The following is a 14,468-nucleotide window of genomic DNA, read 5'->3' on the forward strand; positions in this document are numbered from 1 at the left end:
CATATGAAATCAATATTACACACTTGCTAGTAGCCATGCAGAATGGAAGGATATCTTGTATAACTGGCTTCAAACTCTAGAATTAATGTTCAAACACTTCAAAATAAATAGGATTCTTGGCTTATTAAATAACATGAACTTCAGCATTTCCAGGGTTCTGGCATCCAAGTTATTGACAGCTGCTTTGAAGATGGGGAGAGGAGTGCTGGGGGAGGGGAGGGGAGGGTTAACCCTTTCATCCGCTGCTGTTCCCTGATCCCAGTCCCAGTCCCAGTCCACAGAGAGCTCCACAAGGGAGCACCCGCCCTTCCTCCAAGGAACTGTGGGCAGGGTACATGGTTCTCTCCTCTTCTGCTTTATCCTCACAACTCCCTTGTGAAGTAGGCTAGGCAGAAAGTGTCTGACTCAAGGTCACCCGGCAGGCTTCGTACCCGAGAGGGGATTTGACCCCAGCACTCCCCCATCCACATCTGACACACCGACCGCTACATCACACCAGCTCTTCAACATCCACAGCTTATTGGTCCAGCTTTAGTCCATCCACAAGACATGTCTCTGTGAAGTATACACTGACCAGAATGCACGTACTCCTCCAAGATCCTCCAACTCAAGGTCACCACCAACCAGAAAAAGTCCCTCAGTGTCACCTACCTTAAAAGTACTTCCTGCAGAGGCTCAAACCCATGAACTGCTGAAGCAATGAATCTGTGAATTAAAGGAGGCCACAACAAGGATGCCTGGTGAACAGAATCCACCCATTGTGCCTAACACAGTTTCTAGACCAGCTACCGACTCGTGCAGTACATTTGGCTGCAGGCCCAGGTTCAATTCTGCCTAAAGGAAAGACAGCACCTGCAACAGGGATGCCTCCAAAAGGTCTATGTTTTCACCTGCCCCAGGGGACAAGTCCCTGGTGTGTATATTGCTACACAGCAGATCTTCATGACGTCTGGATAGCCCAGATTGATGAAATGCTCCTACTCAGATTCCAAGGTTTCCTGATCAAATGAGGAATTGGTAGAAGTGGAGGGATGACATACAGCTCTCTGTGGCTAAAAGGACATTAAAACATTTACCCATTCCGCTCCTGAGCACGTGCATCTAGTGAAGTATCTCTGCACCTTGTGTTTTTCTGAGGTGGTGAAGAGATCTTTGTCGGGAGTTCCAGCCGGAGAGCAATTTGCTGGGAGGTCCCCTTAGCCCATGTTCTGCAGACTCATCCAGCTGCTCAAGCACTCTGCACTATGCTGATATGGTCCACAATTCTTAAGCGTAGTCAGTTTTCTGCCCATTTCAGCAGATTGTCTCTTACTGCAGGGACCTGGATCTGGTTCCAGTTTGACCACTGCCTTTGCAATGGAACTGTTCTTAATAGGGCTTTGATATGGCAAGTCCTAGGGAGAAACGATGTGCCTTTCTTCCACTAACCAGAAGGCCCAAGTTGAGAAATGAGCTCCACAGCCCAGAAGGGTGCAATTTGCAGTGACCTGAACTTGGATGATGGAAGTTATTTCCCTGGAACAAATGTTCTTTGTCCCCCCACCACAGGGTCCACTTTGTGCAGATGAGCATGCTGCTGTGCTAGAGAGGGAGAAATCATTAGAGGGGTCTAGCATGAAACTTGGCCCCGAGAACAGCTTCTAAACAAGGGATCACAGACTGTGTCAGGAATATCTGAGCCATCTAGGGCTGACCCACACCTTCAGCTTCTGCACCCTTTCCATAAGGAGAGCGTCTTCTGTGATGCATCTCTGATCAGCCTCAGGTGAAGGAGGTATTAAGGAAGCGTCAGTGTACTTCCAAGGTCGAGGATGAACTCAGGTTTCCTGAGACAGCAAGCTGCTGTTCCTCTCACAGGGCATTTTTTCCAGTGGGTGAGTGGATGAGAAGGTTGTGCAAGTAGGGACAGAAGCATATCCTCCTGGTTCTGACCACTCAGCACTGACCCTAGACTGAAGAAGGTGGCCTGATACTGGTAGCGTTTTTCCTACCATATGAACTGGAGGTACTTGCGATATTGATGATTTATAGGAATATGCAGCCACGCTTCTATGAGCTCCAACTAAGTGAAATTTGTTCTTTTGAAATACCTCTCCAATAGACATTAGTATTTTCATATGGAAGTGCTTCGTCCATCCAAATTGGGGTAAGGAAGCCTGAGCAGATTTCCCAGCAAGAAGAGTATTGATCCCCTGCCATGATTAAAGGAAACGGCAGCAGCATCTTGCCTCCAAACTCTGGGAGGGATCACCCGTCGATCACAATTCTCTTCTCTTACTGGGGGTGGGGTGGGGGATTCCAATCCCTTAAACCTTAGCAAAAACCCGAGAGCAACACAAATGAACTCAGAGGCCACCAAGAATGAAATAGAACAACACTCTGCAACTGAAGTATATCATAATCCCAGGCTACAGGATCATAACTGATGTACTTTGAAAGCATCTTTAAATGTAGTTTAATAATATATTTTCAGTACAATTGTATCTTCTCAGATGAACCCAAATCCCTCTTCCTTTTTTATCCAAGTGTGATTACAAAATGATTTTAACTCTAAGCCTAAATATATTATTATGGCCTGCAACCCATTTTACATGTTTGTGTTTTAAAATGTAGAGTGAACTAACATTGTGATAATTCATGGATGAATCCAAAGAAAAAATCTTGGGTACAATCCCTTTGTAGTAGTATTGGGGGGGAATTGCTGTGATAAGGCAAACAAGCAGACTTTGTGAAAAAGGCAAGGAAGTCTGTGTGGTAATGGTGTAAAAATTCAGGCACACCTGGAAAGTTGATTATAGAAGGAAGAAAGGAAAAATCATTTGAGGACCTGCGCGTCTATTCAGATGACACTGTAAGTAGCCAGCTTATTAACATTCAAGCACTATACAGGTCCAGCACACCCAGGCTGGTTTCACCAGTTCCATGGATATAATGAAGTCATAATTAGCTTGAGTTGGTTTTGAACAAAAAGAAGGAAGAGAAGGCTAAGCTAGGAAACTCAAATTTGCAAAATGAAATGGACACTGTTTTATAGCAGCCAGCTGAAAAAAAAATCCTTAATCAAGAACCTCAGTATGTTATGCTCTCTCGTGCGTTTTTAACTATACCATACAGACAAAACTATGAGCTTAGACAAAAATGGGTGAATTCTATTTTCTCCTATGCCAGGTGAAGAATTCTGATGCTAAACATCTTGTGATTAAACTATCAAGCTGCGAAGGGCACAAAGAACTGAGCCTTTGCATCTGAAAATAGCCCATGCCATTTTATGGATATTTTCTCTGGTGTGACAGATGCATCTCTATTACACTTCATCAAGCCACTCTCTCCTTGACCAAAGACATTAAACCCTCTTAGCCTAAGGCAATCAGAGAAGCCCCATCCATCTCTTTGGGATCCAGGTAATGAGAGATCAAGGATCAACGACGCAGCTCCCCTGCGGACTCAAAACTTGGACTCGTGTGCTCTTCCAAGTTCTGGAGTCATTATTTTCAATGGGGAATGTATACGAAAGTCTGGGGCAGTTGTGTACGATAATAGCACCAAATCTGCACAGAACACAGAACACGGTGCTCCCTCTAATTGAAAGCTCCCTAAGTTTCAAGCAGATTGAACAAAGGTAGTCCGTTTTATAGACCACTAAAAGCAGGTCTTGTGCTGAGCAGCTCTACTCTCTACTAATTCCTAAACTGATTCAAACCTGCTATTTTCATGTATATTTTCGGCTTGGAAATTCTGTTATGCACACTCCTATTAATTACATTTCAAGGACAGTACAGAGACAATGAACAAGTTCTTCTCTATTGTACGTATATCCATACCACAGAATGCAGGAAAGCTGTTCAAGCTAGTAACTGACTTGGCCTTCAACACTTCCATCTGGAGGCTGAAACATCTACAGCCTTGCTCGTAAGCATTTACAAAGTACTCTGCAGATGAAGTTCTCATATTTAATCTGAATTGTAGGCACAGGGGGTGGGGCAAAGTTAGAACCTGCAGTCTCCTGCTTGTGTCATATTAGCAGAGGCCAACAATGAGTGGCCCGCATCCTGGTCTATCTTGGCTGATTAAGGTCAACCAGAAGAAGCTGGACCTCTCGTTAAAGCCACCCCCACAAACACTCAAGAATCACAATGTTAGCTGTAAATTCTTTACTAAGACTAGGTGGTGCACATTGTGAAATGTTTTCAACAGGTTAGGCTATGAAATATCCTCCCACAGTATTTCAGTTAAGTTCTTACACACAAAAAACTTATTTCTGCTTAGGATTTTTTTTTTTTAGTGAATTGGTTTGAAACACATTTTTATTACTTTGCAGTTTGGGGGAAGCATTACTACTTTTAGACATTTACAGTATATTGGTCAGATGGTTTTTTATTTACTAACCACTGTTTTAACTCAACTAAGACACAGGAATCAAACATCCTTTGCTTTGGGAAGTAACTGGCAGCTACCCCAGGTAGTGAGTGGTGCTATCTGGGCCAGATGGCTGCTTTGGCAACTGTAAACAGGATTGACATAGTTCGTGTCTTAATCTGTGTACCTCTGGTTAATGCTCATGTGTTTAGGAGCAAGGTCTCATGCCTGTGTTTTGATTTCGTTTAGAACCCTTTCCCAGAATGGGATAGTACAGCCAGCAGTGAAGTTAATCTCCTATCTCATCACATTGTTTCCAGCAAGCTGGGCTGGTGGCTGATATGATATGGGTTAATTTTTGAGGTGTCATGTACCAATGTGAGATGATTTTGAATGCTTGTAAACTTTCAGTTACAATAGGAGATATGACAAAACATTTGCGTTTGAAGAATGCATTGCATCTAAAGGAAGATGGCATAAGACAAGTCCAGATTCTAAAATGATTTAACTGCACATGGGCACCAGATCAATTTACTGGTGTTTACAAACACCCAAACAAAATTTAATGTTGACAACAGAAGTCTGTATGTTTCACAACACTCACTGTATGTCATGTTCTGAAAATATACGGTCATGACTATGTCTTGTGTTTGTATTACATATGCGCATTCAGCAATAACTGTGCTTCTTTTATTAAAGTAACCATTCTACTGAAAATAGAACTTAGCTAACAACTGTAATTATTTGTGAAGATCTGTAGCTGCGCCTTGGCATTTCTGACACAGAATAGTAGTTGGAAGGGTCCCTGAGTGCCATCTAGTCCAAACCCCTGCTCAGTCCAGGAAATTCAGAGTTATAACATCTCCAGTCGTGTGGCTTATTCAGCCTCTGCTTGAAACCCTTAAAGGAGGGAGAGCGCCTCACTCTGGTAACTGGTTCCATCGTTAAATTGCTTTAGAGCCCGCTTGCAGGGAGGGTGGAATACAAATTTTTATATTTATATATATATATAAATATATAGATAAACAGATAAATAAATAAAAGGTTTTCCTAACGTTCAACTGAAATCTACTCTCGTGTATAAAGTCCATTAGGTCCCACTACTGTCCCCTCAAGCAGCAGAAAGTAATTCTTTGTCCTCTTGTATAAAGATGCCAAAACATCCCAAAACACTGGAACAGATTCTCAGGCCCCTCCCATTTTCAGCACCTAATTGTGATGATTATTCAAGGAAATATAGGTGCTCATGGCAAATAATCTAATTACATCTCTCATGCTGCTTACAATAATTGCAATCTGTTGAACACGGGCAAATTATGCAACACTCGGTCTATGTTGTGGAGACGTGGTACTTTGTAGCTGGAGAGTAGTCACAGCTCATCTGATGAACAGGGTGAGATACATTCCATCCAGCATCCTCCTTATTTTTCCATCTATCAGCTCTTGAACAAGAGCAGGCCAGGAAAATATGCTTTCTATTTCACACTTTTTTAATTTCAATTTGGATGTGAGAAAGCCAGACTATGAAAACTGCAACAGCACTGATACTTGTGTGTGTGTTATATGCCATCAAGTCGCCTCTGACCTATGGCAACCCTATGAATGAGAGAACTCCAAAATGCCCTATCATTAACAGACTTACTCAGATCCTGCAAACTGGAAGATATGGCTTCTTTTATTGATACCCAGAATGTCTGAAAATATTGCCACTGAATACCTATAGTGTATGGCATATAAGAACACCAAAGAGTCTAGGGTATCTACTTCACCCTTGGTAGTGATATACTGCTCTTTGTAACAGCAGAATTTGCTGTGAGGAAAGATGTCTTCAGAGGATCTGACTAAGTAAACATGACCCTATCTAACAACTAGGTTAATGATAAGAAACTGGTTTAGCTTGTGTTATCCAGATAATAGGCCAAAATATCAATTTTTACATTAAGGTTTTCTCATGTCGCCATGACTTGATGGCCCTTCCCTTCACCACCATAATGCAAGGCCTTTATGTAAATGAAGTCAAAACCTAGAAGAGGTTTCCTAAGACCAGTGGTGAGTGGCCATGCTTTCCTAAGACCAGTGGTGATGAGGGAGAATAGGAATGGGTTTCCACAATGCAATGAGCCCAGTAAAGAATGGAAGTATATTTAAACTAGCGCTCTAGACCCTTTCCAGTCTGGATTCAGACCAGGGTATGGGACAGAGACAGCACCAGTAGCGTTAGTGGATGATCACTGTCTGAATATAGACAAAGGCCACACCTCTTTATTGCTCCTCCTGGATCTATCTGCAGCCTTTGACACAGTAGACAATGCCATCCTGTTGGGGCATTTAGAAACAGAAGTGAGCACCAAAGGATGTGCCCTGGATTAGTTTAAATACTTTCTCATGGAACGGACTCAAAGGGTTGCTGTTGGAGATCAGCTGTCTCCAGAATTGGAACTATCTTGTGGGGTTCTGCAGGGTGCATTCTTATCTCCCACATGTTATTGAACCTCTATGTAAAACCTTTAGGAGAACTCATTCACAGCCATAGAGTTGGATGTCATCAATATGCAGATGACGCCCAACTCCGTATCTCACTATCCAGGTCTCCACAGGATGCAGCAGAAATCTTAGATCGCTGCCTGACAGCCGTGGTGAAATGGCTGAAAAATAACAAATTGAAATTGGACCCAGACAAGATTGAAGTGATGCATATTGGGAAGGCAGAGATCTTGAAGGACACTGTACGACCCACTTTCGACGGAGTTCATCTGATCCTTGCAGACTCGGTTAAGAGACTAGGGGTAATACTGGATCCAGTGCTACTATACTACTAGAAAAACAACTTAAGGCAGCCACAAAAAGGCTTTCTACAATCTCACTCTAGCCTAGAAGATGGCTTCTTGACCTCAACACTGTAGGCTCTGGTATATTTTAGGAATGATCTTCAGTCTGATTAAGGAGTGAATGAAGAGTTTATTCAGGAACTACAACTTTGACAGAAAGGGGAGAAACAGAATAGATACTAACTACTTCAGTAAACAAGGAGAAGGAACTGCTGGGAAGAAGCAGGAAGTAGCCAGTTTGGTGTAGTGGTTAAGAGCACGGGACTCTAATCTGGAGAGCCGGGTTTGATTCCCCACTCCTCCACTTGAAGCCAGCTGGGTGACCTTGGGCTAATCATTGGAGCTCTCTCAGCCCCACCCACCTCACAGGGTGTTTTGTTGTGGGAATAATAATGGCATACTTCGTAAACTGCTCTGAGTGGGCATTAAGTTGTCCTGAAGGGCGGTATATAAATCGAATGTTGTTGTTGTTGTTGTTGTTAGCCTAAGAATATCAATCTGGGGACATGTAAGAAGGGTCCCACTCTGCCATCTATTTAGCTGTCAGGCCCACTGCCCCGTACAGGTATTCTGTGTCTTCTGCCTTCTCTGTAAACAAGACATTGTATTTCCAACAAACACAGCCAGCCTGACCCCCAGGATCCATGCTATGGTAACATCAAACTTGACTATTGTAATGCACTACACATTGGTCTCCCATCTAAGTTAACTAGGAGGCTCCAACTGATGCAAAACGCTGCAGCTCAACTGTTAGCAGAAGCAGGAGCATGAACCTCACACGCCCATCCTACAGTCACTCCATTGACAACAAAAAACTTGAGGGGAGAGCAACCGAGTAAAAAACTGGGTTGGAAGTATCTGGGGCTATTCAAAGTAACTCGCCTGATTAATAAAGTGATAGTTGAACTTAATTTGCCTAAAAATCTCAGTGTCGTGGGCTGGTCCAGTAGCGAGGTCAGAGTCCATTCCAGAGTCCAGATAGCAAGGTCAGGCAATCCAAAGATCAGTTAACAGCAATTCCCGAGGGCTAGGCAAAGGCACGGTCCAAAGGTCACAATGGTAAGGCAAGGGCAAGGCCAGGTTCAGTGGAGTGGTTGCAGCACGAACAGGATTCCGACATGTTACTTCCACGCCTCCTGGTTGTCTGTGGCAGGGTTTTATAGGCAGGGTTACCTGGTAGATCCTTACAGCTACCTATCAGTTACTGTGCTTAATTCAAGATATTGGTTATTACATACAAAGCTCTTCACGGCCTTGGCTGGCACACCTATGGAACCGCCTCCCTCCCTATGTCCCTCCAGGGCAGCTTCGCTCATCTGAACAGGGTCTCCTGCAGGTGCCAGCCTGCACATGGGTGGTATCAACAGCAGCCCGTACATGGGCTTTCTCTGTGGTGGCCCCTACCCTATGGAACAGTCTGCCTGAGGAGGTGAGGAGAGTACCCACTCTCCTGGCTTTCTGCAAACGATGCAAAACCAAATTATTCAAAAAGGCTTTTTTACTCACATAGGAAGGAAGTATTGTAGGGAGGGGGGTCTCAGATGCTTCGCTAATGAGTTAGGAACCATAAACTTCACCACTGTGTTGCCTTACATATTATCTGTGGCTTTAAATATGTACTCCATATACTACCTGTGCTTAATGCTGTCTAATGTCAGTCCTAGAACTGATTATGTTCTGTTTCAGCAAATGTCCTTGACACTGTACACCTTGAGTCTCAGGGAGAAAGGCAGATTATAAATTGCATGCATACATACATAAACTCCCAGCATAAGTTAATATGAGTTGATGTTTTCAATCTCATGGCATCCCTTATCAATGTCACTGAATTCAATCCTTGAGGGGGAAAATCTTGACACTTCATTTAGATTATAAGAACATGATATGTGTTTGATATTCATTATTACTCTGCAGAAAAATACATCGTATTTTTTTAATTACTGAAAAAGAAATCAGATCACACATCAGTCTCCTATGCAGGAAAAGTTTTAAAAGCAGCTGTTCTTATTTTCATTTTAGTCTTGTGGCTTGAAAAAATGTCACTTGTATGCAAAAGAAATGTTCATAGTGTCTATAAAGCTACTATAACATAGGTGATCAAGATTCTGCCCAGCTAGACAGGAAGTCAGTAACTGGAATTCAATTATTATTTATTTATATTAAAGTGTCTGTCAAATAGGCTTACATCGACCCCCTAGGAACTTTCCACATAAATTTGATAATATGGCAGAACAGTAACAAATACAGATGATGCTTCAAAATAAAAAACTGTTATTCAACAAAATCAGTATGGAACGTTGGGCACTTAATACCAGAACAATCTGCTACACATATGAACAAGGAGCTGCCACAATTCAAAATGGATGGGGGGGAAGTGACAGACATTTTCCTGGCTACTTCCTGCGCCCTCCCGTCCTAGATCCTTGCGTGAGTTAGCTCTATGGGATACCTAGAGTTCCAACCTTATTCACCAGTGTGTAGTGGTTAGGAGGCTGGAGTAGGCTGGCCCAGGTTTAAATCCCTCCTTCGCTATAAATCCACTTCAGACCAGTCACTCGGTCAGCCTAACCTACCTCACAGGGAGGTTGCAAGGATAAACTGAAGAACGGAAGAAGCATTTGCAGCACCATTTCCTGGAATGAGGCGGCCAGGGAAGCCAGAGGGATCTTCAGTGAGGGAACTACAGGCACCTCCAGATCACCCGTTAGCCAAACCGTTTTCTTCTCACAGGCATCAAGACTCTGAGATCCTGACTATAAGGACGACAAGGACAAGCAGGACTCATAAAAAGCCATTTGCTGGACAGGATTCCCCTACTGACTCCCGTATCACCACGCTGGCTGCAACAAGGAAGCAGAGTCAGGTCTCCAGAGGCCTTAAAGGGCTTTGCCAGGGTAAGGGAGGAAGCGGCTCTCAGATCGACAAGACGCATTCGCCCCTTTCCCGTGAAGCCAGGCCAGTTAAGAAGTCTACAATCACAACAATAACCATTAGGCCACTTCTTCATCTCACTGCCACAGCATACTGAACCAAGACTTCCCCTTAGTCCCCTCTAGTCCCACAAGGACTAGAGCAGATCCCTTCAACAACGTAACACAGCGACCTGATCACAGGCAGCCATAATGTCCCTAGAGATGAGCTATGGGACAATAAAAGATACTTTTAAAGATCCAAGTTTCCTTGAAGTTTTCCCAAGACAATTCAGTTATTACATGACAAACGGTGGATTTTCAACTAGGTGCTCAGAGACCAAAAGAAAGAGGAAACTTTGATTGAACACCTCTGTGACTAGAATCCATCACTAAATATACAAGATACCAATCTTATTTTTACTTCATAACACTATACTTGACAAATGATATAGTAGATAAAAGCCTGCCCTGCACAGTTCAAAGTAGCTAATCTACAGTTCATAGCAAACCATTTCTTGCTTTCTTTTCAGCGTCTTCATCATCTTTATTCTTTTCCTGTACGAATAGGAAACTACTAAGAACTACAGCATTTACTCAAATGAAAGAGAAGCCCCCCCCCGAAGATAATCCACTAAAAAAACCCAAGGGGGCATCTTAAATTCACATACAAGTCAAAGTTGTCCAATAATAAAAATCTTTTTTGGAAGGGGGGGGGTCATCTTACTTCCAAGTAAATATGGTAAGGCCCACCAAACCCTCCATTCTTTCAGAAGACAAATCATTATTTAGCATACTTAATCCAAATTTGTGCGCAACCCTGACTGACATGAAGCATCAATTCTGAAAACAGAAGTGAACCAAAAAAAGCAAAAATGAAATTAACTAAGATGACAACATCCACCCTGAGCCTGAGAAAGGTGGGCTAGAAAATACATTCCTTTATTTATTCCATCCTTAAAACAGGAGATTTAGAAACACAGTAAGATGTGACTGTTCCTAGATCTGCGTGCAAAAAGAAACGTGGTTAAGTTAGTAAACCACCCCCCCACCCCCCCCCCACCCCACACACACAGGTAGTTTACAAGGAAAGGGGAAGAGAAAAGAACTATCACTTTTCTGACCTCTGCCAGGAATGTCCTGGAATGCAAGTTCCCACAAAAACCACATTCGGAGTTTTTGGATCAGGTATATCTCAAAAAATAAATCTGATACAAAAATTAAATATACACCTCCAGTTCATAAGATACAGTGTTACTACTATCATCTTCAGCATTAAATACCAATGTATCTAATTCTCAGTGCGCTCAAATCTGTGGATGTGTAGATCAGTAGTCTGGAGGCTGAGCAGACAAAACAAAACTTTTTATAAGCCTGGAAAAAGCTCCATGTTTGAAGGGAAAAACAAAACCTTAAAAAACAACTGAGGGGTTAACCCCCCCCCCTCTCACCCCAATAACAGAACCAGTACCTGTAGCTTTAAAAAAACCAAATGCCCTTTGTGGCTGCTTCTAAACCACTGCAACCGTACTACCAGCTGAAGTCTTGGTTTCTGTCAGTAAAAGACAGGAGGAGGGGGCAGGGCCCTTTCCAGGGGTGTTTTGGCCTTTGAGGATGGACTCGCTGGGAGAAGGAAGCAGGGAAAGGGTTAGGATATGAGGGTTGCAAGGAGGAGGAAAAGAGGAAATCGTGGGGGGGGGGAGGATGCAAAGGGGAAATGAGTACCCTATGCAAGTTCTTGTGCGTTCCCATCATGCAACTTGTTCAGTCACCATTCTCTCAATTACCTTACCCAGAAATTGAAGGTTCAAAACCGGATGGTAATTGCCTAAATCAACAGGCTTGAGAGATGGTTTCTTCAAAAGGGGTCATATCACTGCCTCTTTCAAAGCCCTTGGAAAAGTCCCAGTTGACTTATGGCAGCTCCAGAGGGTTTGCATGGCAAGAGATGGACAGAGGTGTTTTTCCATTACCTACTGCTGCGTAGCCCTGCATAGCCCTGGCCTTCTCCGGTAGTCTCTCATCCAACTACTAATCAGGGCTGACCCTGCTTAGCTTCCCTGATCTGATGGTATCAGGCTAGCCAGGGCCACTCAAGTCAGGATACGCACACAAAATAAACCACTCAGTATTTTGCCAAGTAATTAGGCCACAGGAAAAAAAAATCTATGTTTTTGGGAGACTACATTTGACAGCGGAAGATATACTTGTGACGTTTAAACAGAATATTTAGTCTCAAAAATTCTTTTTTTAAAAAAAAAAGTTGTAGCTTATGGAACTACCAAAGGCGGACATAACAGGCACCAATCAAACAGTCATGACATAGCTAAAAGGTCAGCCTGCTGTTCAATCACTTCAGTTCAATATTACCCAAGAGAAATTATTAAGTATGAGTAAACCATCAGCTAGTTTTTACATCACACTAGGGAAATGGACAGCACCGTCCTAAGCATTTTTACACAGAACTGCTCACCGTTCACATTTTTTAAAGCAACGTTCTGTATTATCCTGTAAACCTACTTCATAAATTAAACTTTTCCTGTCCTCTTACAGAGAGCAAGCCCTCACTACACCCTGTGGTACTAGCAGTTAATGTTTAAAATGGAAGGTGGGAGACACTGGCTTATGCCTGCAGTGGAAGACGGGAATCAGCAGAAATTGCTGCCCCCTTTTCCAAAGGCGGAAGATCCCTTAAGTCTCCGGAAATGTGTGGATGGATATAAGCCAAAGTGCTCATTAAAGGATCTAAGTAATTAAGCAGGCCCTTTTAATATAGTTCTTACAAAATCTCTCAAGCATTTTGTATTATCTATTCAAGAATAATTAGACAAAAGCAAGCTATCTGCTACCTCACTGGTATTATTGATGGGACTACTTTTAGGTTGCCAAAACTTGTGACAAGAATATGCACAAGAAAAACAATAACGTGTAATAAAGCCTCAACACTTTAGAGCATTCTTACTCCTGAATCTTTCAAGACAGCTTCTGGCAGCATCAAGTTTCTACATAGTGACCAATGAACAGTGTTCCTCTCCGCTAATAAGGTGTCCAATAACCCAGCCAGGGGCTCAAAAAAAAAAAGACATTACTTTGAAAATATTGAAATGCATTTTTACAGAAGATACATGCAAGCCTTGCATAACCGTGCATCAATGCTTGTTTCAACTTTGGTTTTCTTATTTCACTGCAAACACTGACAGCTCATTATTTGTTTTTTAAAGAGTCCAAGCACATTGTTTCATCCCCATTCAAACATACTTGGTAATCATGAAGGACTCTCGCTATTTAAAGGACTGTGAACAAAGATCTCTTGCATATCAAGAGATGTCTTAAAATCATATATCATATAGAATGTCTTAAAATCATGTATTATCTTGTATTCTATTCTGATTTTATACGAGGCTTTTATAAAATATGAACAGTTAACAATGTGAACACACAGCCCCCCACCTAAATTAGACTCGGATAAAGACTGCACTTATTTGTCCAGCAGAGTCTTTGAGAACAGACCCACTCCTCTAGATCAGCATTCGAGAACTGAAACAGGTCCCCGATCCCCCCGCTGCGCATTCCTTAGCCGAAACCCGAATATCGGCCGGCCGCACCCCTTTCGCCGTACCAGGCTGCGAAGCCGATACAACCCACGGAGCGGCAGGGCCAAAGCGTCCCAGCGGACCCCCCCCCCCCGCTCCTTCCTCCCGGCGCCACAGGGGCTCGCAATCCAAGCCGCCCACCTGAATCCGTGGGCAGACCCGTCGGAGGCGACACCCCCCGGCTACTTACCAGCCGCAATGCCGAGCAGCAAGGTGGCCCCGGCGAGGAGCAGCGCCCGCCGAAGGTGCTGCAGCGGCGGCGGCGGCAGCGAGGCGCTCATGTCGGGAGGGGGCCCCGCAGGGCGAGGGAGACGCAGCAGCAGCAGCAGGACGACGAGGAGGAGGAGGAGGAGAGTCGAATAACGCGAAGAATTCACGCGGCGAGCGGCGCCCGCCCCGCTTCACAAGCCAGCCGGGAAGGGCGCGCGGCGGAGGCGCGGCGGCGCCCGCGGTCTCACTCCACGGCGGGGCTCCGTCTCCATGTCCCCGGGCGGCGCAGGGGGCGTCCCGCGGCTCTCTCCTCCGGGCAGGCGGTCATCCCTGGGCGGCCGGGGCGCCTCCCTCCGAGCAGCCCCCCGGGGCCAAAGGCATCCCCGGCAGGCGCGGCGAGGCAGCGGGCGTCGCCGCAGAGGCAGGCGCGGGCCCGGGCTGGAAGGCCCGAAGGGAGGCGCGGGCGGGACACGCCGCCGCCGCCGCCGCCTACCCGAGGGCGAGGGCGGGCCGCCGCTTCCCGTCACTCCGCCTCGCCGCCCGGGCCAGGCGCCTCGGCCGCCCGCCGCCCC

General features: G+C 44.5%; 1 protein-coding gene across 1 annotated transcript in view; it reads right to left on the minus strand.

Moving 5' to 3' along the window:
* Positions 1-14,185, minus strand: part of BMPR2 (bone morphogenetic protein receptor type 2) — a 99,994-nt gene extending 85,809 nt beyond the window's left edge. The window contains exon 1 of the mRNA XM_054971774.1: positions 13,877-14,185. Within this exon, the coding sequence (XP_054827749.1) occupies positions 13,877-13,967 (91 nt within the window). The 5' untranslated portion in view covers positions 13,968-14,185. The remainder of the gene's footprint in view (positions 1-13,876) is intronic.
* Between the last annotated feature and the right edge of the window lie 283 nt (positions 14,186-14,468).

The sequence above is a fragment of the Eublepharis macularius genome, chromosome 2, assembly GCF_028583425.1.
Source record: "Eublepharis macularius isolate TG4126 chromosome 2, MPM_Emac_v1.0, whole genome shotgun sequence".
NCBI lineage: Eukaryota > Metazoa > Chordata > Lepidosauria > Squamata > Eublepharidae > Eublepharis > Eublepharis macularius.